The sequence below is a fragment of the Canis lupus genome, chromosome 16, assembly GCF_003254725.2.
Source record: "Canis lupus dingo isolate Sandy chromosome 16, ASM325472v2, whole genome shotgun sequence".
Taxonomy (NCBI): Eukaryota; Metazoa; Chordata; class Mammalia; order Carnivora; family Canidae; genus Canis; species Canis lupus.
Window position 1 is genome coordinate 36,370,489 of NC_064258.1, and position 27,587 is coordinate 36,398,075.

The 27,587-nt window shown below is 47.2% G+C and overlaps 2 protein-coding genes across 4 annotated transcripts in view; one reads left to right on the plus strand and one right to left on the minus strand.

Moving 5' to 3' along the window:
- Positions 1–1,019: 1,019 nt before the first annotated feature.
- On the plus strand, positions 1,020–13,175 carry PPP1R3B (protein phosphatase 1 regulatory subunit 3B). 2 transcript variants are annotated; one of them, XM_035699779.2, is made up of 2 exons: positions 1,020–1,099; positions 8,573–13,175. In XM_035699779.2, the coding sequence occupies exon 2, from the start codon at positions 8,598–8,600 to the stop codon at positions 9,453–9,455; it is 858 nt and encodes a 285-aa protein (XP_035555672.1). In that variant the 5' UTR covers positions 1,020–1,099; positions 8,573–8,597; the 3' UTR covers positions 9,456–13,175. The 2 variants fall into 2 exon arrangements, with proteins under 2 accessions (XP_035555672.1, XP_025290020.2); XM_025434235.3 differs by lacking the exon at positions 1,020–1,099 and adding an exon at positions 2,898–3,058.
- Positions 10,788–27,587, minus strand: part of ERI1 (exoribonuclease 1) — a 117,476-nt gene continuing 100,676 nt past the window's right edge. Inside the window, exons 10-11 of one of the 2 annotated variants that reach the window (XR_007402549.1) lie at positions 18,590–18,763; positions 10,788–18,245 (exon numbers count right to left, since the gene is read on the minus strand). The gene's annotated coding sequence lies outside the window, so the exon portion shown is untranslated. Of the gene's footprint in view, positions 18,764–27,587 lie in introns of both variants that reach the window. The other variant, XR_007402548.1, reaches the window with a different exon arrangement.

Sequence of the window (27,587 nt, forward strand, 5' to 3'; positions counted from 1 at the left end):
CTAGGCTCCTCATCCCTATAGTGGCTAGCTCAGAGCTGAGCACCAAGGAGATTAATATAGGATTATATGACTATGTATTCAGGTTAGCTTTATCGCGGAGAGGAAGGGGCTGGTCTCTTCTAGGTTCATCCTTCTCTGCAGACCTCAAGGTGTAGCACAGGGCTCGTGGGGCCCCTGCAGGTACAGGTAGTTGTAACAGATTCAAGTCAGGTAATTTCCTCCGAGATGCACCTGGCCACGTACCTATAGATGTGGTACCCTGTGCGATGGCCCCGGTAACAACTTTATAAAACGGTGTCCCTGTAACACCTAGACCCCCCCACCCCCCACCCCCGGCCTCCGGCCCAGCACAAAGCCAGTGGAATCGTTCCGGACACTACCCATCCTCAGAGCCGGAGATGCCGATCCCAGAGAGCACGGAGGCAAACCACGCTCGGCACCCCTGGGGGCTTCTCGGCGATGGGCGGGGGAGTTAGGGGCCCCGGGTGAGCCCCGGCCGCGCTGCGGCCCGCCCCACAGGGAGCTCAGGCCCCCAGGACGTAGCCGGGAAGAGGGGCTTCGGGAGCCCTGGGCGGGCCCGCCGTCGTGCTGGCACGGGGCGCCCTTTGCAGGGACGAGCCTCTGCCCCCTGGCGCCGGCCGGGCCTCGGGCGCACGGTGACCCCACTGCCCGCCGCCAGCCCTGGCCCGCGGCCCCAGCTCCCGGGCGCGCAGCCCATCACGCGGCGAAGCGATGCCCTCCAGCCCCGCGGCCCCGCGGTCATTGGTCGACGGCTCGCGACCCGAGCGCCCCCATTGGCTGCGGGGGGCGTTCACGTGAAAGGGGTTCCGGGATGGCTTCCCCGGCGGGGCGAGGTGCTGGAAAGTTAAAGGGAGCGGCGCGGCGGCGGGGAGCCCGAGTCCGTGCCCGGCCCCGGGAGGAGCGAGCCGCCTGTCCTCGCGCACCGACCGCCGCGTCCGGCCGCCGAGGGCGCGCACCTGCGGCGCTGAGTCCCGGCCCCGCCGTCGCCGCTGCCGCCGCTGCCCCCCCCCCCCCCCCCCCCGCGCGGATGCTGCCGCGGGCCGGCGCGTCGGCACTTCCAGCTGCTCAGCTGCACCAGGTACGTCGGGCCCCGGTGCGGGCAGAGAACCCGCGGCGAGGGGCGCGCCGGGGACGCCTTCTTGACTTCCTGCCACCTGCACCTTCACTGTCCCGCTTGCAGCCACGCTCCGGGGGTGAACAGTCTAGACGGGCTGGAGGAGGCTGTTGCTCCCAGGTGGGACGTGCCGCCCGGGAACCAGAGGTGGGATGGAGCGGGGCCGGAGCCGCGAGTCCACCCAGGTGCTTCCAGCCCGGGAGCCGACATTCCCGGAGGGTGTCACCGAAGCCGGGCGGTGGGGGACCAGGAAGAGGAGCCGCGTCTCCCCCCCCCCCCCCCCCCCCCCGGCTTCCCTGTAGTACGCGAGGAAACACACTTGGGAGCCTCTCGGGCCGCCGAGCGCGATGGGACACGGAGCCCGCCCCGGTGCGCGGCCCCGGGCACGGTCCCCGGTCACGATCCCCGCCCCCGGCAGGATCCCCCGGGTCACGATCCCCGCCCCCGGGCGGGTCCCCCTGTCACCATCCCCGCCCCCGGCAGGATACCCGGGTCACGATCCCCGCCCCCGGGCACGGTCCCCGGTCACGATCCCCGCCCCGGCAGGGTCCCCGGTCACGATCCCCGCCCCGGCAGGGTCCCCGGTCACGATCCCCGCCCCCGGCAGGATCCCCGGGTCACGATCCCCGCCCCCGGCAGGATCCCCGGGTCACGATCGCCGCCCCCGGCAGGATCCCCGGTCACGATCCCCGCCCCCGGCAGGATCCCCGGGTCACGATCCCCGCCCCCGGGCACGGTCCCCGGTCACGATCCCCGCCCCGGCAGGGTCCCCGGTCACGATCCCCGCCCCCGGCAGGATCCCCGGGTCACGATCCCCGCCCCCGGCAGGATCCCCGTTCACGATCCCCGCCCCCGGCAGGATCCCCGGTCACGATCCCCGCCCCCGGCAGGATCCCCGGTCACGATCCCCGCCCCCGGCAGGATCCCCGGTCACGATCCCCGCCCCCGGGCAGGATCCCCGGTCACGATCCCCGCCCCCGGGCAGGATCCCCGGTCACGATCCCCGCCCCGGCAGGATCCCCGGTCACGATCCCCGCCCCCGGGCAGGATCCCCGGTCACGATCCCCGCCCCCGGCAGGATCCCCGGTCACGATCCCCGCCCCCGGCAGGATCCCCGGTCACGATCCCCGCCCCCGGCAGGATCCCCGGGTCACGATCCCCGCCCCCGGGCACGGTCCCCGGTCACGATCCCCGCCCCGGCAGGATCCCCGGTCACGATCCCCGCCCCCGGCAGGATCCCCGGGTCACGATCCCCGCCCCGGCAGGATCCCCGGTCACGATCCCCGCCCCGGCAGGATCCCCGGTCACGATCCCCGCCCCGGCAGGATCCCCGGTCACGATCCCCGCCCCCGGCAGGATCCCCGGGTCACGATCCCCGCCCCCGGCAGGATCCCCGGTCACGATCCCCGCCCCGGCAGGATCCCCGGTCACGATCCCCGCCCCGGCAGGATCCCCGGTCACGATCCCCGCCCCCGGGCAGGATCCCCGGTCACGATCCCCGCCCCCGGCAGGGTCCCCGGTCACGATCCCCGCCCCCGGGCAGGATCCCCGGTCACGATCCCCGCCCCGGCAGGATCCCCGGTCACGATCCCCGCCCCCGGCAGGATCCCCGGTCACGATCCCCGCCCCCGGCAGGGGCTGCCCCGGGCCTGCGGGGCCGAAGCTGCCGCGCGGGGACGCTCGCGCCGCGCGGCTCCCACCGGGGTGGCCCCGCCGCCCCGCCCAGGGGTGATAACTCGGGCTCCTCCTCCTCGTCGTCCTCCTCCCCCTGCGGGTCATATCTCCGGGAACCGAGCGCGGGCCCTGCCTCCCGGACACACGACGCTCACGTAGTCCGGTGGCGGCAGCCTCCCCGGCCACCTCCTTCCAGGCGCTCCGATGCGACGAGCCAGCCGCAGAGGGGGCTTCCCCACGGCCCGAAAGGTGGGTGCGGGACAGACCTCGGAGGCTCGCGGAGTGCTTGGGGGGGGCCGGGTCTGCGGGCCCCGGGGGCGGGGTCGCCTTGACCTGTGCGATCCTCCAAGTCTGGAAGCTCTGCCTGCCTCCTGCCCCGTGCCCTGTTCCTGCCACCCTTTTGAGCCCAGAGAAAGGGGGTGTGGAGGGGCGCCCGCTAGCAGAACAGAGGGTATAGGACCCCGGACGCCCTACCAGAAGTGTTGGGGCACGTCTGGGGATTGTTCCCTGCAGAAGAGGAGGAAACTGAGGACAGACTTGACTTGAAGACTTGGGGAGCTGCTGGAAGGTGTTGGAGCCTGTGGGTGGGTGTGGCCAGGCCTCCCTGGGAGACCCAGGGCCCGGGAGAAGAGAAGTTAGGGCTTTGAGCAGAGAGGGGGGTGGGGAGAGAGAAGAGGAAATGGTTCATTTGGTAGGGTTGTCCCGCAGCCAAGACCAAAGTGAAGCCGGCCAGCGGACTCACCACAAAAGTAAAGGTATTTAGGGAAGAACAAGAAGAGAAGAAAAGTTACTGGGCATTACTAGCAACCAGGAGTCAGAGCTAGAAGGGACTTCCGAGGACAAAGCTTAAGCCCAGAAAGGTTCAGGGACTTGCTCCAAGTGGCCCAGCTAGGTGGAGGCCTTCCTAGGCTAGTGCTCTGTATTTGACCTTGGGCACTTCTAGGTGGCAGGTACTGTGGCATTTTAACTTAACCTCTTTCCTGTAATATGCAGTCGCGTGTGTATGTGAATCTCAAAGATGCTTTAGATGATGGTGACAAAAGAGCACAAGTGGCTATTAAGGCTGTGAATAAAGGGCCCCGTGGTCTGAGTACAAAGGAAAATAGGTCCATTTTGCTCATACGGTGTCAGCCAAGCCCTTCAGGAGGGAGTAAAGTAATGCCAAAGGGTAGATGGACATGTCTTTTAGAAACTACAACCTGGTAACCTGGTTGTGAATGCTTGACCTAACGGAGTTTCGGTATTCCTGGTGGGTTCTTGGCACATCTGAGTTTTCTGTCTTTTCCTATCAGAGCATGAGAATGGAGGGGAAAAAAATGTCTTGGCCTTAATACAAAAAAATAAAAAAATAAATTTTTTTTTTTTTTTACTTCCTAGTAAAGGCATAGCCAAAAAGTAAGTAACTCAGCTGCCTGAAACTGTGAAGGTCATGTCGTTATTTTCTATGCAAGGCTAGAGTTTCCACAAGAAAAACCATCATAACCTCTAACCCGATGAGCTCTCTTGAGGTGTGTTGTCAATAGTGGAAAAGGGAAAGTATTTATGTAAAACCATCCCTGTTCGCTTCAGTTGTCATGGAGTGTTAGGGGTTGCCCTCTTTTGACCAGGAACACTGAAATCTACCCTTGGGCATGGCCCATTGCCTTATGGGGCAGAAGTGATCTCGTAGGGATCTATGTGGAAGCCAAGTTTTTGAGAATCTGAGTAACAGCCGCTCATACTCTCACGATCTCAGTTCCTGCAGCGAACCGATATCCCATCGTACTTCATACTCTGCTGGTTCACGGATGTGTCTCTGTCTTCTCCTTCTGGCTTTTTCCCTGGCCAACCTTGGTGACTCATAATCCCTGGCCTGGGAAAGGGCTGAGCAGTCAGGAGAGTGTGTCGGGAGAGGAGGCCTCAGGACAGCCTGTGCTTACTGTGTTGGCGCTAATCGTTTAGCCAACAAATTTATCCTCAAATGGATAAAACACCTGTGCAGGTGCCTTCCTTTCAGAGACTTAGGAAATGTATCTTGTACATCTCCACTGCCAGGGGTACTTCTGGGCAATGATCTCCCCCTTGCCACAGTCCGCTGGGGAATTCCTGAGCCAGAGGGTCTGGAAGGCCTACATCAAATCAGCATTTGGTACACTAGTTCTTATAGAATGATCCAGTTCATAAAAGCTAGACTCTACCTGTGAGGATACGCAGGAGGCCAACAGTCAGATCATACTTGTCTGAGGCCACAGGGGTTCACGTCCTCACCTCCAGTTATGGTGACACTTACACAGTGAAGGGATCCTGGGCAGTGGTTGCCTAGGCAGTGCCCCTGAGGCAGCGCCCTGGTAGGAACCCTTGGGCCACCAGGTAGTTAACTTTATTTTTGCCTTTCGTGGAAGATAATTGCAAAACCAATGAGGCTCTAGAAAGTGCCAGTGGGGTTGTTTAATTAGCTGGCTCTGACTAGAACCTCACCTTCCGAGTCCCGGTTCCCCTAGCTTTTACAGCTTGGTGATAAAAGGGGTCTCGGGCAAATTTACACCCACTGGGTCCAACCAGTGAAGCTTTACCAACGTCTTCAACTAAGTCTTTTTAGTCTGTAAGATTAAAAGTTGAGAGGGACTTTAGTCATCTGCAAGTATGCAGATTCTCTAACTGATCCACTGGTTTTAGAATTGTTTCCACAGGACCTTGAGAGTTTCCCAACCTTTTTCTAATGAGCTGTTTTAACATTGTGTGGGGAAGCACGTGTGAAGTGCCGGAAAGCACGTACTGAGGTCGGGTTGGAGGCTGGAAGGGATCGAGAAGAGGATAGAGAACTTAACAGTTGACCTTGCGCTGACTCAGGCAAGGAGGAAGGGCTGTAGCCGTCAGAGAAGGAACCTTGCCTCCCTCCGTTCACCCCAGGTTGTCACGGGTGGGCAGAGTGTGTGTGTGGGGGGCTGGGATGCAAGGCTTTGCCCACCACTTTGGGGGTATTTTTAATTCACATTTAATTAAAAATAAATTCCGGTGCATTCTAATGAAGTTTTGCAATGGACAAGGGAAAAACAAAATTCAAATGCTTAGTACATATATGGTTGTTGGGTTTTGGTTTTGTTTTGTTTTTTTCACATTGAACCCATTAGCCAACCTAGTGACCCTGTGTAAAGCTATCTTGCCCATTTCGGTGAGAACTTTTCCTTTCCAGAACAATTGCACGGGTACAAGAACAGATTAGGAAGCAAATTTGCTCCTAAAATTTTCACTCATTGATTTTGTTAGAAGGGAAACAGGAAGACAAATTTCCTTTAAAATGTATGTTTAGATAAGTACACTGTGCCTAGAAATTATTGTTTTGTATCTCTGTGTTTTCTAGTCAGCCGTCATTAAGTGGTTCCTGCATCCTATGAGTGGCTGTATTTCTTTTGGAAAATGGGATCAAACCCATTGTGTCTTCATTCTTATTTTTCTTTATAAATTTGATTAATCAAAATCAGAAGTTGAAAATGAGATATTTATTGGACTGAAACAGTGGTCTCAGCTCCTGTCAGAAGATGAGCAACATTTTGCTTATTGCTTCTCCTTAACTACCACCATCACCCTGAAGCCCCCCACCAGTGGGCAGGACCTAGCAGAGGTCTGAGATCAAGCACCCCAAACACCACCACATGCCTACACCATTGCCATAGCGAAGGGAGAGAGGGTTAGGAACTAATCCAGATCCTGTGATCTGAGGTTCTCAGACTACAGATTGTAAGCCTCATTTCATCACTGACTTCTTCAGTTAGCCCATTGTAACATCAGATCAGAATATAAATTTGCTATGGTAATTAAATGATAAAAATTATTTGGCTTTAGTGAGGCAGGAGTGTTGGATGGGATAGGTTTGGGGCCCATCTTGAATATTTTAGGCGTTTCATTAGATTCATTTTTTTTCTCCTTGATCATAAAAGGGATGTTATTTTTAAAAATATAAGAAACACAATGCAAGAAAACAAATTCCCTAAAATCACATGACTTGGATATTCAGTTTTATGTATATAAAAAGACTAGAGGGTATATTTTCTGTTCATATACCTAATATTTTTCCCCACAAGTCTAGTCTCTATGTACAATTTTATCCTCTTGGTTTTTTACATTAACAATGTATTACAAATTTTTTCCATGCCATTTAAACCTTTTTTCCAAATAACGGTTTTAATGATGATACAAAATTTTATTGCTGGATATCATATACCTGATTTAACTAGATACCTGTTTTTGATCCTTTATGTTTTCTCACCTTTTCCTCCCCATAATGTTGCACTGAACATTGAGTACATTAACCTCTGTGCATTTTTTGTTAATGCCTTAAGATTAATACTTGTGTGTGATATTAGAACCAAAAATGATAAAAATATTTAGAAAGGTTGTGGTGATTTAGACTAATCCATGTATTCATATCTTCTTTAAAAATATTTACTCATTGAGTGAGTAAAAGTAGGCATTGTTTCCTAATCTAAATTCTTTATAAGGTTGGACATTTTGCATATTTATGGGCCATTTTTAAGGGTTTTTTTTTTTGTTGAATTTTCTAGGGTTTTTTTTTTGTTGAATTTTCTACTCATGCTCTTTGGTCATTTTTCCATGTGGAATATTTGACTTTGAAATTGTTTTGTGAGAACTCTTTGTATATGAGAGTATTAACTCTTTGCTGCCATACTTTTTGTAAAGTGTTTTCCCAGTTTGTCTTTAATCTTCTGGTTTTATGTATTTTTTTTCACTTATAGAAAATTATCGTTTTAACGAAGTCTCATTTAACCTGATCTCTAGCACGATACTCTTTGCCTTTTATTCTAATAAACGGTATCTTCACTATAGAAAAAAAGCGAGTATTCTCTTTTTCTATACACCTGGCATTTAGTAAATACCCATCAATATTTGTGGGATGAATTAATTTCTTTTGGGGCACCTGGGTAGCTCAGTTAAATCCTGCCGTTGGCTCAGGTCATGATACCAGGGTCCTGGGATGGAGCCCAGAGTCAGGCTCCCTGCCCAGTGGGGAATCTGCTTCTCTCTATCCCCCCTGCCCCTCTCCCTGCTCATGCTCTCTTTCTCTCTAAAATAAATAAAATCTTTAAAAAAAAAAAAAAAACTCCTTTCTTTTTATCTTATTAAAGCAGTGTCTACCAAAGTACATTCCTCAGAGCATGTGTTCTGCAAGATGCTCCACAAAAAAGGGTTCCTTAGTCAGCTAAGTTTGGGAACCCCTACAGACAGCATGTTCTTGTTGTTATTCCCTAAGGCACTCTAGCATAGTAAGGGCCCCCAAGAAATCCTGATGGAAAAACCTGCAAGTTTATTTTTTATTTTATTTTATTTAAGATTTTATTTATTTATTCATGAGAAACACACAGAGAGAGAGAGAGGGAGAGAGAGGGGCAGAGACACAGGCAGAGGGAGAAGCAGGCTCCATGCAGGGAGCCTGGTGCAGGACTCGATCCTGGGACTCCAGGATCACACCCTGGGCCGAAGGCCGGCGCTAAACCGCTGAGCCACCCAGGGATCCCACAGGTTTAGTCTTTAAACCAGCAGCTCCTTACTTTTTTGTTTGTGTTAACCTCAGTCCTCTTCTCCGCCCCACTTTACGCTCTTGACCTCCCCTGAAACCAAGGTCATGCTGGGCCACACTTGGGCTAACAGCACACTGCAGCCGTGCGGGCAGAGACGAAGGCGGACGCCGTTCACCAGCCCCTGTCGGGGTGATGCTGGAACGTCCATCTGATCTCACTGCCGTTTCCTTTTGCCTCCTTTGGCCAGGGTTCTCGCCTGTTCCTCTAACCCCATGATGGCTGTGGACATCGAGTACAGATACAGCTGCATGGCCCCCTCCCTGCGCAGAGAGAGGTTCACCTTCAAGACGTCGCCAAAGCCGAGCGAACCACTGAGGCCTTGCATTCAGCTGAGCAGCAAGAATGAAGCCAGCGGGGTGGTGGCCCCCACCGTCCAGGAGAAAAAGGTGAAAAAGAGGGTGTCCTTCGCAGACAACCAAGGGCTGGCCCTGACTATGGTCAAAGTGTTCTCAGAATTTGATGAGCCGTTAGATATTCCATTTAACATCACTGAGCTCCTAGACAACCTTGTGAGCCTGACGAGCCCGGAGAGCGAGAGCTTCGTTTTGGATTTCACGCAGCCTTCCGCCGACTACTTGGACTTCCGAAATCGGCTTCAGGCCGACCACGTATGCCTCGAAAACTGTGTCCTGAAGGACAGAGCCATCGCAGGCACAGTGAAGGTGCAGAACCTGGCATTCGAGAAGATGGTGAAAATAAGAATGACATTTGACACCTGGAAAAGCTTCACAGACTTTCCCTGTCGGTACGTGAAGGACACGTACGCCGGTTCAGACCGGGACACTTTCTCCTTTGACATTAGCTTACCTGAGAAAATCCAGTCTTACGAGAGGATGGAGTTTGCCGTGTGCTTCGAGTGCAGCGGACAGACTTACTGGGACAGTAACAAGGGCAAAAACTATAGGATCACCCGAGCCGAACTGAAGTCCGCTCAGGGAACAGCCGAGCCACAAAACGGACCAGATTTTGGGATATCCTTTGACCAGTTTGGAAGCCCTCGGTGTTCCTACGGTCTGTTCCCAGAGTGGCCTAGTTACTTAGGATACGAAAAGCTAGGGCCCTACTATTAGTGACCGTGTGTGATGGAGCGCAGGGAAGCCTCGCTGCAGTCGCAGGCAGGTGGAGATGGAAGCCAGGATGAAAGGTGAACTGCCGTTATGCACGGTCTTTGCAAAGAAAGGATCCTATTCACTTTTTTCTTAAGCCAGCAAAACCAGACAGGCTGAGATCACAGGACCGGTTTCACACTCAGAGTAGATGTGGAGTGCCCGGTCTGCTTGGCACCCAGGGTGGCCACGAGCACCATAGAGGTGCTGGAAGAGCCTTGGGCAGGAACCAGGCCTGCAGGCATTGCCGGCGAAGCTGAAGGAGGCAACGAGGAGTGTGCCCTGGCTTCCTGGAGGAGCCACTCCTCTCTCCCCTGGAATGTGCAAAGTCAGCCACCTGAAAGTCACTCCATCCCCAGCCATTTCCCACTGGACCTCTGCCGTTCATTTATTGGGTGCTCTCCACCCAGCCGGGTCCTTCCTGCCTGTTGATGTGGCTCTGTGTCCACAGCATGTACCTCACGCTTGATCTCTGTGTTTTGTTTTTTGGGTTTGCTTTTTTTTTTTTTTCATTTTGTTTTCTCCACAGTTCATCTAATGTTCAGGAAAAGATAATCAAGGCAAATTATTAGCCTGTGACAGAAGCAGGTACTTCCTCTTTCTGACCCTGCATCTGTTTTCCAGCAGAGATCACCGTCTGAGTTATCAAAAGTAACTGGCTCCTGCACCGGGTTATTAGACTTCTGGCAGGCAGGACAGTCTGAGTGGGACACTTGCAGCTTTTCCTCTTGGCTTTCGAAGTACTCACTCCTACCCTGAGTCACCAGATAGCTCAATTACAAGATTTGTTTGAACTCGCTCAGCTGGTTTGCAGGCATCCCATGCTTCACAAAGGGATTTTAGACTCTCCTTCCTAGAGAGCCCTCCTTCATGCTGTGTTAGGACATTTTGACTTGCAGATCCCATATATCCTCAGAGCCTTTGGTGAATGTTTGGTTTTACTTTGACTGTGATCTGCGATATCCAGGACTCTTTACAAGCACCCGGGGACTTTGATTTGGGTGTTCTTATTTATGACGTGTGAGTATATATAAAGGGACAGAGGAGAAAACCCTTACCAAGTTCTCATATTTTATTTTCAATGTTTGGCAACTCTGAAATATCAGAGATTAATTGTTCTTAACCATATTGGACAATGAATTAAAAGTCTGTTGGTTCATACTGTCATGAGACTCTTGGGACTTTCACTGACAGATGGATCCCCAAACCCTGTGATTTTTTTCTTGGGGAAGATTGGTTTGTACTGGGGCAGGGGTGTAAAAAATATTTTTACATATATATTTGGAGAAGATTGGGTTGTTTTTTTTTTTTTTTTTCTGTTTTGCTTTTGGAGCTTAATTAAATGTTTTATTTTCCATTTGCCTGATCTTAGGAAAGGCTGATCCATCCACAGCTGCCTGGATTTGGAGGCACAGCTACTGGACCCTGCAAGCAGAGTCTTCTTTTGCTTGCATGTTCCAGATCAATTAGAAAAGACCTCCTGGTTTCTGTGGCTCGGGTCTTTTTTTTTCCCCCTTCTTTTTTGAACTTTAAAATGTTTTGATTTTTTAAATGTTCTTAAGTGATATTTGATGTAATTCTTGTTCCTAAAACTGGCTGTTACTAGTCTGCAATCGAGTGCTTTATTTTTTATGCCTCTCCCAGATGGGTAGGACTTGGGGATTACATAATTTATGGGAAAGTTGCATTTTTATCTTATGCTGAAATTGGGCAGAACTGTGTTCTTTCTAAACCTGTCTTATATCACGTACGCAAACGGTATGTTCAGTGTTACAAATACGGTGATCAGAACTATTGACAGTGCAAATCAAAATCAAAGGGAAACAAACCATTGTAGATAGGTCGTGAATTTGTTTTGTTTTAAGAAGTCCAGTTCCTCCTCCTCCAAGTCAGGAAAGGTACAAGGTGCACTGCCATTGACAGGTTACCAGACTAAGAGTAACAAGACCATCTATATTCAAAAGAAAAATGCCTCAAGAGTCTCCTGTTTGGTTTTCAGTAATGATGATCTTAAGACATTCCCACGTCAAAAGTTGAAATATGGTAATTCAGCGATAAATATCTCTTAAAACAGCCATAAACTCCCCTGCCCCTGTTCCTTCCTCCCAGCTTACCCCAGCTTTTTTGCTGGGGGCACTGGCTGCAAACTACCCCGCCTCTACTGCCAGTCCACCTGGGATGCTCGCCCTACCAGGCAAGTCCTCACCTGCTCCCAAAGACCCTCCTCTGACTAGAGAATGTGGTTGCAAGACTCCCCTGTCAGCATCATGGTTCAGGGAGGCAGAGACATCGGAAGAATACTGTCTTTTTTTCACCAGTCGGTCTCTCTCCCTTGGGCCCAGTTTTGTCCCAGAATATCAGCAGGGGCCTGGGATCTACAGAACCGCTCCTTATATCCGGAGCTCACCATCAGTAAACAGGTCTACACACTTCAGACTGTATAGGTTTCTTAGTTGGAGACGTCATTGCGGCCTGGCTTGGGGGTTTCCCCCTCATGCAGCTGCTGCTTATGGTGACAAATGTCCCCTGCCCCCCACAGCCCCAATGCCCTTTCCAAGTTGCCCCCAAAGGATGGGCCTCCCACCACTGGTGCTGTTGTCCAGAAATAGGGAAGCAGCTTCATTTCGTTTCCTATTTATTTCCCCCAAATGCCCTGGGGAGCATTCGCAAATTAGGTGCAATAAATAAGCTGGACTATAGAAAGATACGTAATAAATAAGCTTTCAGTATTTCCTGGAAGAAAGGAAGCATTTGAATGGGTTTCTTTTTATTTTTATTTTTTTAAGTATTCTGATGATAGGGGAACTGGTGAGAAATAATAGGAGTTCTGTAGTTCTCCAGAAATCAAAACCATTTCAGAGTCAACGTAGAACTTGTTTTTTTTCTCTAAGCTTTCATTTTACTGGTGGCAAAACATTACTCTTTCAAAGTCCTTTCAAGATGTAAATTTCGAACTGCTGAAAGAATGTTTTGTGGTTTTGATCTCTGCATATAATTTGCTTTTAAAAAACAAGCATTACTATAGTCACTTGGATGTTAAATGGGTTACATATATGTTTATAAGCCAAAAAAAAAAAAAAAGTGCCATCTTCTGGGTCTTCCCTCTCGGTGGACAGTGAATGAAAGAAAACCTTGACTGTTCTTCATTTGTTTCCTCATTTAAAATTCCTCCGCTGGGTGCGGTTTGCCAGGGTAGGCCTCCTGGCTCTCTGCTCTGGGAGGCCCCCATCGCGATCACTGAGAGTGAGCATAAAAAGTCACAAGTGTAATGGGATCTTAGGTGTCATCGAAGACATTCTGGCGGCTTCTCTGCACTTCCTCAAGTGGAACATATGGTAAAGCATTACAGCCCCGCTGGTCAAGCTGTGAAGGGCGCTGCAGTTTCAGTTCCCGGTTCCTAGAGCCCGCTGATGCTGTGGGGACTCCAGGAAGGCAGCTGTGACGACGGTGTTTCACTAGGACCGCAGCGTGAATGTACACCCGAAGGCTCGTCTTCATCCGATGCCTGAAAGTGCCTTGTCAAGAAATGTCCGCGCGTTTTAAAATAAATAAATATTTTTGTACACAAAGTTAAAAGGGAAATGCACTTTAAAATCCCAAGGATCGATGTCTTTTGTGTGGTCTAAGAGAGTGGATGGTTCGGCTCTCAAACACAAACATGGAATAAAGGTAGAAAACACAAAACTGAAACTGTTCTATTTTAAAACTGACTCTATTCTGGGAGTCAGAGACGTGAGAATTTTCTTTCTTTCTTTTTTTTTTTTTTAAAGTAATCTCTGTGCCCAACTTGGGGCTCGAACTCATGACCCCAAGATCAAGAGTTGTGTGCTCTGCCGACTGAGCCAGCCAGGTCCCTGGGGACAATTATGTTGAATGAGTGTGTCTCCACATATAGAATGTAGGTTTTCAGAGGATGGATGTCCGTCAGTGGCTGAGTTAGAGAGCTAAGACACGGGAGAGGTGGTAATTGCCTGTTAGCCGTCACAGTGGTCAAGGTTGGTCATAGCTAAGAAAGTAAGTGCTAGAGAAGCACAGGGCCAGTGTTGCTCCAAATCCATTTGTACTGATCTGAGGGCATGTCTCCTACCCTCTCACTTGCTCTGGAAGCCTAGTTTGGGTTTACTCTTTTCAAAGGTGGGAAAATTCTAAATGGCCATGGTAGCTTTTAACTGCTTGTCCAGATAAACTGTAACCAGCAAAAAGCAGCTCCTGGTGGGACCTCCTTCTTCTCCTTTGGGTGTCAGACACTCATCCTAAGTAAGATTTCCAGAGATGTTTTATTTCAAAGTTAGATGGGATGGAAGGAGAGGCAAATTGCTGCCAGATGTTTCCTGTCACTCAGTCTGCGCCACGCTGCAAAGGCCAGTAGGGGACCTGCAGTGGGAAGGCTGAGCAGTATTGAACCTCCACACCTAGTAAATAAGTGCAAAAAAGTTTTGCGATGAGCTACGCACATGGCATAACTGCCTTTCTCAAGACCGTCAAACGCTGCCTGAGGTTTGCCTTCACAGAAAAGGGAAAGGGGAGGGGGAAATCAATAGTGGTTTTTACGAACATCTATTCGAGATTCAGTATGGTTTTCATAATCATTACATAATCCTAACTGGTGAGATAAACATCTTGGAGATGTCTGGAGGGGGAAAAAAAAGAAAAAGGAAAAAAAAAAAACACTTTTCTAGGGCAATGTCCCCAGAATAGCAAATATCCAGCTCTGAATTATTTGGTTGAACTTTTGCTGCTTATCTACCACGTGCAAAGCAGTGGTAGGTACTTTTTCTACCCAACCCCTATAAGAGATATTCATGTTTTCGGTGAATCCTCTGATAGCCAGGAAAAGCAGTGTCTCCTCCTGTCTCTCGGTATTAGGAGTCGGGAAGCCTGGGTCCTGGCCTGGAATCTGTTGTTCCTTGTTCAGTGCTCTACCAAAGGGGCCCTGCGTGGTTTTAGCAGGGATAAGGCAACCAGGGGATCCTGGTGGTGCCCTGAGTACTTAAGAGTCAGCCAACATGTACATTCGAAAAATGCTTCTAAATATAAACTTGTAAGAAATACCACGTGTACGATGTCCCATTCTTCATGAGAATCACAGGAATGAATAGCATTCCAGACGACGGCTTGGACTTCATAAAACCAGTGTTCAAACTGAAGAGATGCCAGCTTGTTTTTATGGGTAGAGATATGAAGGTCCCCTGAGTGTTTCCAAAAGTCACAGAGCCTATCAGTGACAAAGCCAGGGGGACCACATGGGTCCTTTATTCTTTTTCCAAGGACTGTCCCCCCAACACTGAAGTCACTCGTACAGAACTGACACTAAAATGGTCATTCTGAAAATCAGTCCCTCCCCCTGGAGAGATGCGATCCCCTGGGGAGGAGTGAACACGCACATCTGTAGATGCAAATGGCACCTCCCGACCAAAGGCTTCCTCAGCATCTGTGAGGTCCACAGGCCACACGGAAGCATGAATGCAAACAGTACATGATTTGGGTATCCAAGGGCCCATGGACATGATCGGTGTCAGGAATCCACCAGAGGGGCCTATGGCTACAGAGGTATTCTAGCCCATAGGCAGGACTCATGGCCTCAGTATTATCTTTCACCACAAGGGAAGCCCTGTCATGGCACAGGAAAGCTCTAACCCTCCTACCTCTGCCTTCACTGTGAAGAGCCCTTGGTCAGGAGATAGAGACGGAGATCTCAACAGAGGTCTGTATCCACCTGGGATTCTCTCTGGTAGGTGACATGTTTAGTTGGCATCAGTCATCTGACAAACACGGATGTCCCTCCCTAGCCTCGGGCCCTCTGCTGGACTTGAATTTGGCAAAGGTAGGATGAGAATGCACAACACTCACTCTTCTTTGTGGTCAAAAACTTTCATAATGATCCGGGATCCTGGCCCTCCACCCCAAAATGCAAGATCAGATGGTTAATCATGGGTCGGGAACTTTTTTCTGTAAAGGGCCAGAGAGTAACTATTTTAGGCTTTGCAGGCCACATGCAGCCTCTGTCACATAGACTTCTTTAAAAAAAAAAAAAAAAAAAAAAAAAAAAAAAAAGCTTTAAAAATGTAAAAACTGTTCTTAGCTGTGGACTATAGAAAAGTCCAAAATCAGGCCAAGGGCTCAACTTGAACTGCTGGCTGCTGTTTGCTGATCCTGGTTGAAGAGTCATCTAGAAAGAGTGAGACTTCAGAGTGGACTCCCAGACCCTCGGCCGAGGTCTGGAATCAACATCTGTTTGTTCATTTAGAGACCATATAGTTTCTAGGCCAAATGTGAATGCTCTTGAGAAGGAGCAGAGCTGCTATGAATTACCAGGGAGCACTCTCTGTGAGCTCGAGCAGCCCAAGCAACCCCTGCCAAGTGAGTCCTGGCGGTGCTCGCGCATCCTGGGCCTGTGGGATCTCCTCAGGCCTCTGGGGAGCCCAGAAGCCCAGGCTAGTCATGAGCTGGAATCACAGTTCTGGCTGGATAGTGCTTTTTTTTTGGATGGGTTATAATAGAGTGGTGATTTTGTCTGGTGGTTTAGATGTGTTTATGTTGGTTAGGTTTTCTGTTTCCTAATTGTAATACTGATGGCCAAACGCCTCTGCAAACTCCAGTCAATTCGAAAAGGAAAGGGGTTATTAATGGTTTGGACGTGTAAGTCCTGCTGCCTCTTTCCTCTCCACCCTGTCCCTACCAAATAGGGCACAGCAGAGCTCCCTGAGAAACTTGTTTACTGTGACGGAGATGGAGGCTGAACCTAGCAGCACTGCAAGCCCCAGTCCCCAGAAAGTAAGGCTAAAGTGCTCCTGGGAACGTAGCCAACTACAGGGTCTCAGCTCTTCTCTTTCTGGCCCAGAAAGTTCAAGAGGCCTTAAGAAGCACAGGAAATCAAGGAGGTGGAACTTCCTCTCCAAAGCCCTCGGCCTCCTTTCCTGCTGGCCATCTTTGTGATGCAGACACACATGCTCTTCCTTTTAATCCGTCACCCCCTCCTCCTTCTTTGACCATCAGCTAGAACCAAAGGAAGGTCTGTAATGCCAAGAAAACCCTGACCTTAATGCTGTGGGGATTTGGAAAGGTTTTTTGTTTGTTTGTTTGTTTTAATTGGTGTTTAATTTGCCAACATATAGCACAACACCCAGTGCTCACCCCGCCAAGTGCCCCCTTCAGTACCCATCACCCAGTCACCCCAACCCCCCACCCACTCCCCTTCCACTACCCCTTTATGAAGCTGCAGCTTACCCAAAGGGAACTCCACCACCAATTGGGGTGGGGAGGGTGAAGCTTTCCAGAGTCCACACCTCTTTCAGAGAAAATAGGAACACATCACAACCTGCGCTGTTACAGTTGGTGAAACAGAGAAATTTCTCACTACTGGCCCCATCCCCGGGGGCCACCTTGTTACTTATCCTTTGGTAGACACCTTGGTCCCATCTGAACATGCAACTATCCAGGTGACGTTTCACTGGTCTTATATCACACCGTTTTACCAAACGTTATCATTATTATTATTAATCATTCACCATTAATCAATTATCTATTGAAACATCACCCAAGTATGTTTGGAAATTCTTTTTGCAAAAAAAAAAAAAAAAGGAAATTCTTTTTGCACATGGTTTTTGCACATTTGCTCATGCAATCAAGCATTTGTTAATTTGAATTCTCCAGTCTCCAGGAGCTTTTCCATCTGCTGATCAATCACCGCACCACCTTGAATCCTCATGCATTATCATTACACACACACACACACACACACACACACACTGAAAGGAAAAATTAAGGAAAATTATTTTCTTTTCAAAAATCCCTTTCACATCGCTTCATTTTTCTGTTCTTAAAAGGGGAGTTTCTGCCCTAGAGCTTCAGACCAGGCATTCTCTGTTGTAGCCAGGAGTAAGAACAGCCCTGAATGAGCACCGCTGCCCGCAGTAGCTGGAGCAGGGAAGACTTGTACAAGTCATTTGTTCTTCTCGTCCTTTCTAGCACCTCTCACTCCTTCTCTGCTCTGGGTCCCTGCTATCTCCCCAGGCAGGGAATGCGGAGACACACAGTCTCGGTCTCCTCTCCAAGAACTTCAGCTCTTAGGGACGGCCCCCTTGGACAGGAGTAGCTGGTGGTCTCCAAATGTTTTCTGAAGCCCTGGAACCTGTTCCTAAACTAAACCTGATGTGAGGGCAGACTGGGTGGCTCAGTGGTTTAGCGCCATCTTTGGTCCAGGTCATGATCCTGGAGACCCGGGATTGAGTCCCACATCAGGCTCTCTGTATGGTGCCTGCTTCTCCCTCTGCCTGTGTCTCTGCCTCTCTCTCTCTCTGTCTCTATGAATAAATAAATAAAATCTTTAAAAATAAGTAAATCAATCAATCAATCAATCAATCAATCTGATGTGAACCCAATTTGTAAAATAAATAGAAAAGAAATTGAACCTAATTTGTAAAATAAATAGAACTGCCCCCCCCATGTCAAGCCCCACATTCAGCAGGGAGTCTGCCTGTGGATTCTCTCCCCCTCTGCCCCTCCTGCTTGTGATCTCTTTCTCAATCTCTCTATAAAATAAAATATAAATTAAAATAAATTTCCACCTTGCTGCCCAAGGGAGAAATTGCAGGAAGCAGGGGATCACCCTCATTTCACACACACACCCCCAACACCAATGGCACTTCCTAAGAGCTCTGGGACCCAGAAATATGACTGAGAACCTTTTCCTTTAGAGCACTGAAGTTTCAAGGCTCTTGCTTCCTATGCGAGTGAGTATAGTTCAAGGATATCCTGTAAAATAAAACAAAAGCAAAGCTGAGAAACAAAACCTCTAGAGGAGCAAAACACAATTTAACCCCATATTATGCAAAAGGACTCGATTATGTTATGGAAGATAATTATTATCCTCTTTCACAAAAAAATCATTGGCTTGTTCACCAGAACTGCATTGGAGTGGCCTATTATCATAGGTAAGTGTCTCACATTTACATACAAATATTAAACTTCATGACAAGGCAAATTCTATTCCATACTAACAATAATACACAAAACAAAATTACTGAGTGCTTCTACTAGCAAGGTTGTAGTTGGGGCCCAGTGCTCCAGGGAATATAGAAAGAAAAAGATTGGGGCACCTGGGTGGCTCCATCAGTTAAATGCCTGCCTTCGGCTCAGGTCATGTATCCCATGGTTCTGAGATTGAGCCCCGTGTTGGGGGGCGGGGGTCTTGGCTCAGCAGAGAGTCTGCTTCTCCCTCTGCCTCTGCCTTCTGCTCTGCCCGTTTGTGCTCTCTGTCAAATAAATAGAATCTTAAAAAAAAAGAAAGAAAATAAAATCATCGTCACCAAGCTATATACAGTCTCTTTGTTAGTACTGTTAGCCTTTTCTTCTCCTGAACTGCACAGGCTTTCACTCCATTTACCTGCATGAAACTAAAGCCCTGGGGCACCTGGGTGGCTCAGTCCCTTAAGTGGCCAACTCTTGGTTTCAGATCAAGCCATGATCTCAGGGTCGTGAGATGGAGCCCAGGTCAAGCCCAGTGCTCAGGGGGAATCTCCTTGTGGATTTTCTCTCTCTCTCCCTCTGCCCCTCCAGCTTGTGCTCTCTCTCTCTCTCAAATAAATAAAATTTTAAAAACAATACAAAACAAAAACAAAAACAAAAAACAAAAAACAACTAAGCCCAGACAGACAGTATTCAGGTTTCCTTTAAAAAAAAAAATTTGACTTTCTTACTTTGAAGTAATTGTAGGTTCACATGCAATTTGAAGAAATAATGAGAACCGGGGTACTGTTTACCAAGATTCCCCCAATGGCAACATCTGGTGAAAATATAATTCAACTTCACAATGAGGATGCTGACATTGATATGGTCAAGACATTACAAAGGCTTCCCATATTGTCCCTTTATAGGCACGCCCAACCTTGCTCCCTCTGTTCCTCCTCCCCTCCCCCACCCCTATCCCACCCCAGGCCTTGACCCCTGGCAACCACGAATCTGGTGTCCATCGTTTATAATTTTGTACTTTTGAGAATGTTATATAAATGGAATCATACGGTATGTAGCCTCTGGGGACTAGTTTTTTCCATTCAGCATACTTCCCAGAAGATCCATCCAATCCTCCCATGTATCAATTTGTTCCTTTTTATTGCTGAGCATATTCTATGGCATAGATGTTCCAGTTTGTTTAACAATTACTATCTTGAAGAGTACTTGAGTTGCTTCTAATTTAGGGTGATTACAAATAAAGCTGTTATGAATGGTCACCTGCAGGATTTTATGTGAACATAAGTTTCCATTTATTCGAGGTAAATGCCCAAGAGTGATATTGCAGGGTCATGTGGTAGGGCCATGTTTAGTTGTGTTTTGCTTTGTTTTGTTTTTTTAAGATTTTATTTGTTTATTTGAGAGAGAGCGAGTGTGCACAAGCAGGGGGAGAGGCAGAGGGAGAGGAAGAAGCAGGCCTCCCATGGAGAAGAGAATCAGACATGGGGCTGGACCCCAGAACCCTTGGGATCATGACTTGAGCTGAAGGCAGATGCCCAGACACCCAAGCCATGTTTAGTTTTTTAAGAAACTGCCAAAATGCTTTCCAGAGTGCATGTGCCATTTAATAATGCCACCAGTAATGCATGCAATTTCTTCACATTCTCATCAGCTTTTGAGGGTGTCTTAATTTTTAATTTTAGCCATTCTGAGAGGACTGTAGTACATCTTACTGTGCCTTTAATCTGCATTGTCTTAATGGCTGATTAAGCTGAATATCCTTTCACAGATGGCTTAGTTGCTCTATGTACCTTCTATGGCAAAACATCCATTCATGTCTTTTGCCCATTTTCTAATTGGATTATTCAGAGATTTTTTTGTTTTTTAACTACTGAGTTTTGAGAATTCTTTAGATATTCCAAATACCAGCCCTTCATCAAATGTGTAGTCTGAACATATTTTCTCTTAATTGATAGCTTCCCTTTGCATCCTCTTCACATGGACTTTCTCAGAGCAAAAAATGTTTACTTTTTATTAATTTACCCTTTTTTCCCTTTATGGGATGCTTTTATGTCTAGTCTAAGAATTCTTTGCCTAGCACCAGATCCCAAAGAGTTTCTCCTATGTTCTGTTCTAAAAAGTTTTACAGTTTTTGAATTTTAAATTTAAATACACCATTCATTTTGAGTTCATTTTATATTTTGTATAATCTGAGAGGCTTAGGTGCAGGTTCATTCCTTTTGCCTATAGAAATCCACCTGCTTCAGCACTATTTGTTGAAAAGGCTGTCCTCCTTCTTCTATCTTGGTCAAAAAGCCTCTGTATGTGTGGGTGCTCTATTCTGTTCCATTGGGGTATGTGTCTATCCCTCTGCCATTACCACACAGCCTTGACTATTGCAGCTTTATATAGTAAGACTTAGTATCAGGATAGTGATTCTTCTCAACTTATTCTTCTTTTTCACAACTGTTTTAGCTATTCTAAGGAGTGTCTTTTCATAAGAATTTTAGAATAATCTACAGCAGCAGCTATAGTGGCTTTCCGATGTTCCTACTGTAATGCAAATTCTTCACATTCTCATCAGCATGCACACACACACACACAAACACAAACACATGCACACACACTGAGAAAGCGAGATTTGGATCTTAGTATCCAAAGAAAGGTCTTTCTAGTGCTATCATAGACTATACTTTCACTCTCTGTTTTCCTTGTCGCTTTGCCATCTTTGTGCTGTGGTTCAGGATGTGGCCATGAATCATAATATTTCATAAGGCAGAGTAAAAAATTCGAGAACCACATACTGTTAGAGATCATGACGTCCAATCTCCAATTTGACAGATGCACACAATGAGTCTGGAGAAATTAGGAGAGTTGCTGAAAGTTGATCAGAGTTTATGGCAGAAGCTTGCCTGTAACCAGGGCCCTGACTGCCGTCCTGAGCCTGTAAAGTCCTGCTACTCGGCTCTGAACTTCTAGTAGCATAATTCACAGCAGGGCCATTTGCTCACCTGGATCAGGGTCCTGCTTGCATCAGTTCTATTAGCCTCTGTATCAGAGGCAGGGAGGGAGGCCGGGTGAGGAGGTGAAATAGAATAGGGCTTTATTTGTCCCTCTGACTGCCTTGACCAGTTCTGCAGTTTATAAATTTCCATTCTTTCTAAAATGTAAACAATGGAGGTGACCAATATACTAGAGAAAAATGGACATGAGTCCTAACTCTGTGTTACAGTGAATGGGCTAGCTGGAAGAAAAAGACAAAATAAAAACAAACAAACTTTAATCAGCCACTAATTGCAAGTCACTGTGGGTGATTGCCTAAGTGTACCATCCTGTCCTTTGCCCTCAAGGAGCTTACAATCAACCTGGAAGGGCCAGCAAGTACTTATTGCTCAAGTGACAGGAAATGTGAGTTCATCATTAGGTAACCCTCATCCTGACTATAGGAACACATTTATTTTTCCGGTGCTCATTACAACAGAAGTCAATACGGCATTGAGGATGAATAGTATAACCACTTGGTGAGAACTACTGAAAAATCAATTGTTTGTTTTTGTTCATCTTTCATTAGGCACGATGCATGTCTAGACCAGTTGAAAAGCATTCTGCTGATTTAGCAATGTTAAAATCGGTGCTGATAGCCCTGTTCCTGCTGCTATAGCTGAGGCCAAAATGCACTGCAGAGTGTACAAGCACTACCTCCTTCCACCCTCCTGGTGATAATTACAGGCCTGAAGTAGACTTAGAGACACATAAGACCCCTTTATGTCAGTAGCCATTCCGTATTGGTAGATGGGCTGTCCTGTGGTTAATTCCTAAGGTGTATCAGTGAACCAAGAAGTGACTATTAAGGATAACTGCAATTTAGTCTTTGGTATTTTTTCTTCTAATTAAGAAACACAAATTTAGCTTCCTTCCTCTTCTTTCTAATTTAGTCCAGCAGTCATTGGGCAGGTACAAGTAAGTGATCACAGGGCCTGGGTAAGGATAGTATTGGAATGAGGTGGCAGGGGCAGCTGGTGACAGCCAGGAATGACAACTTTACAAAGACAGTGTCAGAGCACGGGAGAGAGGTGGCCTCACATAGTTGGGGGAATGGCTACATACAGAGAACTGAGCAAGTAAACCTACTAAGGATAGTGAGACCAGAGAAACAGAAGGAAGAACAGATGTAAAGGTACGTGTGCATACATACATATGTGGGTGGGCATGTGTGTATATATAAAAGTACATGCATTTCTGAGCTCTGTCCACTGAGAGGGCCTGTGACAAGCAACATGCCAGTAGCAGAGGGCACACTGAGCAACCAAATCTTGGCTTCTCAGTATCACTGTCCATGAAAAGGAATCAAGGTCTCTGAGAGAACTAGCTGATCCAGAGCTAGGGCAGGGAAACTACAAGGTAAGCCAGGAGCAGCTTGTTATGGAGATAGTGCTCGATAATAATGGGCATGAGTCAAAAGGGCACAGAAGCCAGGTTCACGGGGCTTCTGGTGTCAAAATCTGGGTCATTTTTGAGCATGAAAATAATTCTTGATAATAATGTGGTATAACCCATGCAGAATAACTCATTTGTTTATAAGCAAACGAACAAACTTAGGAATGGGAGATGAGAAAGTTCCTCCTCGCAATAGAATGCCAACTAATAAATGTGTAGGGAATGATACAATCAGAAATTGTCTAGTTGGCAAACATCATAGTGATAATAAATTCAGGCAAGGAACCTCAACGGGTGCTAATACAAATAGGTGAAAGTAGAATGAGTAATGGATATTTACATGGCACTTCTTAATTATAAAAGAAAAAAGCACCTTTGCGTGGAGAAATGGGCAGACACACTCATTATCGAGTGATCAAAGTTACTACTGGGACACAAAGTTAAAGGGACAAAGTGACAGCAGGGGCCACTTGATAGAGAGCATTAGGAACACAATATCACTTTTGCGACATTCCTGCTCAAAGTGCATAACATGGGGCTAGTCATAAGGAAGCAGGGGACAAACCCTCGTGGAGGGTCATAAAGGTCAAGGACCTTAAACCCGTTCTAGGACTAGAGAGACTAGATCATGCGATCCAGAACTGGACCCTGCTGGCAGGCACATCAGGGGTTAAAGGGGCTTGGATGAGAGGTATACAGTTCTTTGTTGCATTCTTGCAACTTTTCTGCAAGTTTGAAATTGGTTCAAAATTCATTGTTTTTTAAATTAAGCCAGCTTAATAATGATAAGCTGTAAAGATGACTTAAATGAGAATAACGTGTGTGGCAGTCTGTAGACAGACGCTGGTCTGCAAAGCTACCATCCTCCATCAGGAGGAGGAGCGTGAGCCGTATTGCACATCAGCTGCCTCACCAAGCACACCTGTGCTTCAACTGGTGGGTTTGTGCAAGCCTGACTTGCTCCACAAAGGAAGGAGAACATTGAATCACATTCTTGACCAAGCCCCTCCTCTCACCAGGGACACTTTGAGCAGCAAATGACATTTATAAATGACAGTGAAACACGGATTGAAACTTCATAAAGGAGGTTATGAAACTGGAGTTCTCTCTCATGAGTCAGGGTTAAAAATAATCATAATTATATGACCTTAAGTGTCCAGCTCTGAACTTACTCCTCAAGGTATTTTGGATGAAGTGACCAGCACCAGTGTGAGCTGGACTGATCACCTCATGGACTTATTCTGGTTTCCATCTCTTGGCATCCTCATAATCCTCAGAGGAGGGGATGCCTCTCCACTCTCCCTTAGTTCATCATGGAATCTTCACCAAATGAACACTGGTTAGACCCTTGCCATGGAGAAAAAAAATATCAATCAAAGAAGCATGTTTAAGTGAATTAGTGTGGAAAAATACTTCACCCAACATTAAGAAAACCCTCCTTGTAGCTAAAAGAGATATTTCTTGAAGATTTCATGCTTAGAGTTTATGTCTAGCAAACTGGAAAACAAACATCTTTCCTTGACTCCCTTGACTATAAAAGTTCTTGGCCATCTATTTCTTTCTTTCTTTTTTTTTTTTTTAAGACTTATTTATTTGAAAGAGAGAGAGTACAAACAGGGGGAGGGGCAGAGGGAGAGGAAAATCTCAAGAACCCCCCATCCCCTCCTGGGCACAGACACAGGGCTCAACAGGTGGCTCGATCTCACAACCCCAAGATTATGCCCGAGCCAAAATCAAGAGCTGGACGCTTAACTAACTGAGCCACCCAGGCACCCCTTGGGTCATCTTCTTAATAATCCTCTTATTTGAGCAAAATCCTTGTTGGCATGTTCCTCTCACAGTTCTTCATGCTAGTCTTATATTTTGCCCTTTTGGTGAGTTCTACTTGCTCATGCCAAACTGGTGTGAGCCTTTTTTTTTTTTTTTATTTCTTGTATTTACACACCAGCCCATACTGTTCTGCTTCTGTTGCCAGGGTAAATAAATAAGATCACCTGATTTGTATACCACAGTTCAGAGGGGCAGGGACTTCAGGATCCAGCAGCTTGGCAGTAGCACACCAAGCTGGTCAGTCACATGGCCTTTGGGGCCATCCAAGTCCACCAGTGGGAGGAACAATTAAAGAAACCAGCAGGATCTTCAGTGCCAGCCTGGCATTGTCAGCAACTTCTACATTCTCAGGAAGAACGTAAACACTACCGCTACCTTGACCCAGTGAATCAATGGTCCCTGCTGCATTAGTTCATCTGTAGCACCTGGAGGTGACACCAAACATGGGGACGTCTGCCCAGAGCTGGGTGTTCCCTCCTAGCTAGCAGTGTTTGTCCTGGATCTGCAGAAACTATTTCATCAGCCTGCTAAGTGCTATAGCATGTGGGTGCAGCATGCAGGCAGACAGAGCCCTGGAGAGGGCAGAGAGGGTTTTCAGAGATCCACAGGAGCCCTGAAAAAGAGATCATGTTGCTGAACCTGTGGTGGCAGCCAGGGTAGTCAGGGACCTAAGGATGGAGCTATATCTGAGGCCCATTTCAATTTGAAACTTAAAAAATACTACACTGCTTGAAGCAGGTTCTCCACCATTTGGTTTCTCTGGCTTCTGCCTACCTCCATGGTCTCCATTCGCCAGATCCACTACTACCCGCTGACTCACCTTCAACCAAAGCCACGTTGCTTGGCAGTCCCCACGTAACCCACGCTATTTCCTACCTCTGAGTATTGCTCATAAAATTCCTTCTGCCCTGTTGACTAAAGGCCCAGTCCTTGGCTTATAGAGACACTCAGGCATGGTTGTTGAGCTGAGCTAATCCTTTTCTTATTGTGAACTACACAAGCTACTAGAGTTTACTTGTTGCCCATTCTTTAAGGATTCCTCTTCTTTTTTTAATTTATTTTATTTTTTTTAATTCAATTTGCTAACATATAGTATAACACCCGGTGCTCATCACATCATGTGCCCTCCTTAATGTAAGGCTTTTTTTTTAAAATCTACTTCCCATAAATGAGAGGCCTAACATGTCTCAGCAATAGGTTAATCCTATCTCAGAGGCATAGACGCTGGTCAGAATTTTAACCCAGAGGAAATAACCTTTTGCATTGGGTTTAACCAACAACAGCAGCATAGCCCATACAAATATCTCAGCTAGTGAAAAGAACTGCCTCATCCAAACTGAAAAATACCCAGGGTGTGATGATGTCTATTCCCATGTTAACAAAGCACTAATCATCATAGTTCTTAGTTGCCATGGTAATTTTCTCTATTGACTTGATTCCCATGGGTAAGGATACCAAGGCCTTGCCATTCCCCATCATTAAGGCAACTTTATAAATTATCATCCAAACTAGGACACTCTTAAAGGTCAGAAGGACTGATAATAATAATTACTCCAATACAACATGTATAAAAGGAAAGTTTCTGGACAGTGGGGCTATATTGCACACTATCCCTCAGGCTTCATGGTGTCCCATGCAAATACACCACAACAAGGGATTCCCAACTAAATGTGCTTTGTTTTTTTTCTCCCCAGTTTCAATTTATGGTCATTAAGAGCAGAGGTGATGTCTAATGCTTCTTGTAGATTACTTGTAATGTTAGATATATAATATAGTTGCTCAAAAAATATGTGCTGGGACGCCTGGGTGGCTCAGTGGTTGAGCATCTGCCTTTGGCTCAGGGCATGATCCTGGAGTCCCAGGATCAAGTCCCACATCAGGATCCTTGTATGGAGCCTGCTTCTCCCTCTGCCTGTGTCTCTGTCTCTGTCTGTCTGTCTCTCTCTCTTTGTCTCTCATGAATAAATAAATAAAATCTTAAAAAAAAAATATGTGCTGATTGAGTTCAGGTGAGATATTCTTCCCAAGTGAAAATTTCCCCTGAGTAGCTATAAATGTAAGAATGGAACTTTGCTGAGAAGTTAGGGCTAGAATATTTGGGTGGGTCTTTAGCACAGAGAAAATAGTGTTAACTATGAATAAAATACTCCCAAAATATTGTATGCATTGAAGAAAATTCAAGTGAATGGTAAGATCTGAAATATTTCCTAAAGACAGTGAAATCCTCCTGTATCTTGCTGAGCTAGTAACATAGGCTTTTTACTAATCTTAGTACTTTATAAAGTGAGAGGAAGTAGAGGAGCTTGCAGATTATTTTGTTTAGGAAAAAAGTAATAAAATGGGATACTTTTGAACAACGCCAGCTTTGATAATGATAAATGAACATAATAATACTAAAAAGACACAGACTGTAAATACAGGACAGAACCAAGGACCACTTGTGACTCCTATTGCCTCATCTCACAGATGAGAAAATGAAGATCGAGAATAGTTAAATTGCATCCAGTCACCTGTTGCCATTCTAGGAAATGCTTGCTGTGAGAATTTAACAGCATTAACTATCCATCGGTGATTACTACAGCAGTCCGGGGACACTTAAATTGCCATCCCAAGGCATGAATATTGTCATCTGTTAGATAAGGGAAGTGGAAACTTTTCATAAGTTTTCAAAAGTTTTTCCAAGATGAGGGCCTTCTTTTATTCTTTGCTGACTCTACTCCCCGACCAGGTCTAAGTTAGCAAACGTGGATCCACTCTTGGAAGCAACAAAAGTGTGAAAAGGGAGAAGGCAAATAGAAGTTGTAAGCAAAAGTGGTGACATCTGGCCCCCTGTGAGTGAATGTCTGCCCTTTGCCATCTTTGGCACAAAGACGATAAAAC

Bases quoted from the DNA above. Each gene is read 5' to 3' on its own strand.
- PPP1R3B (XM_035699779.2), top strand. From the start codon at position 8,598: ATGATGGCTGTGGACATCGAGTACAGATACAGCTGCATGGCCCCCTCC.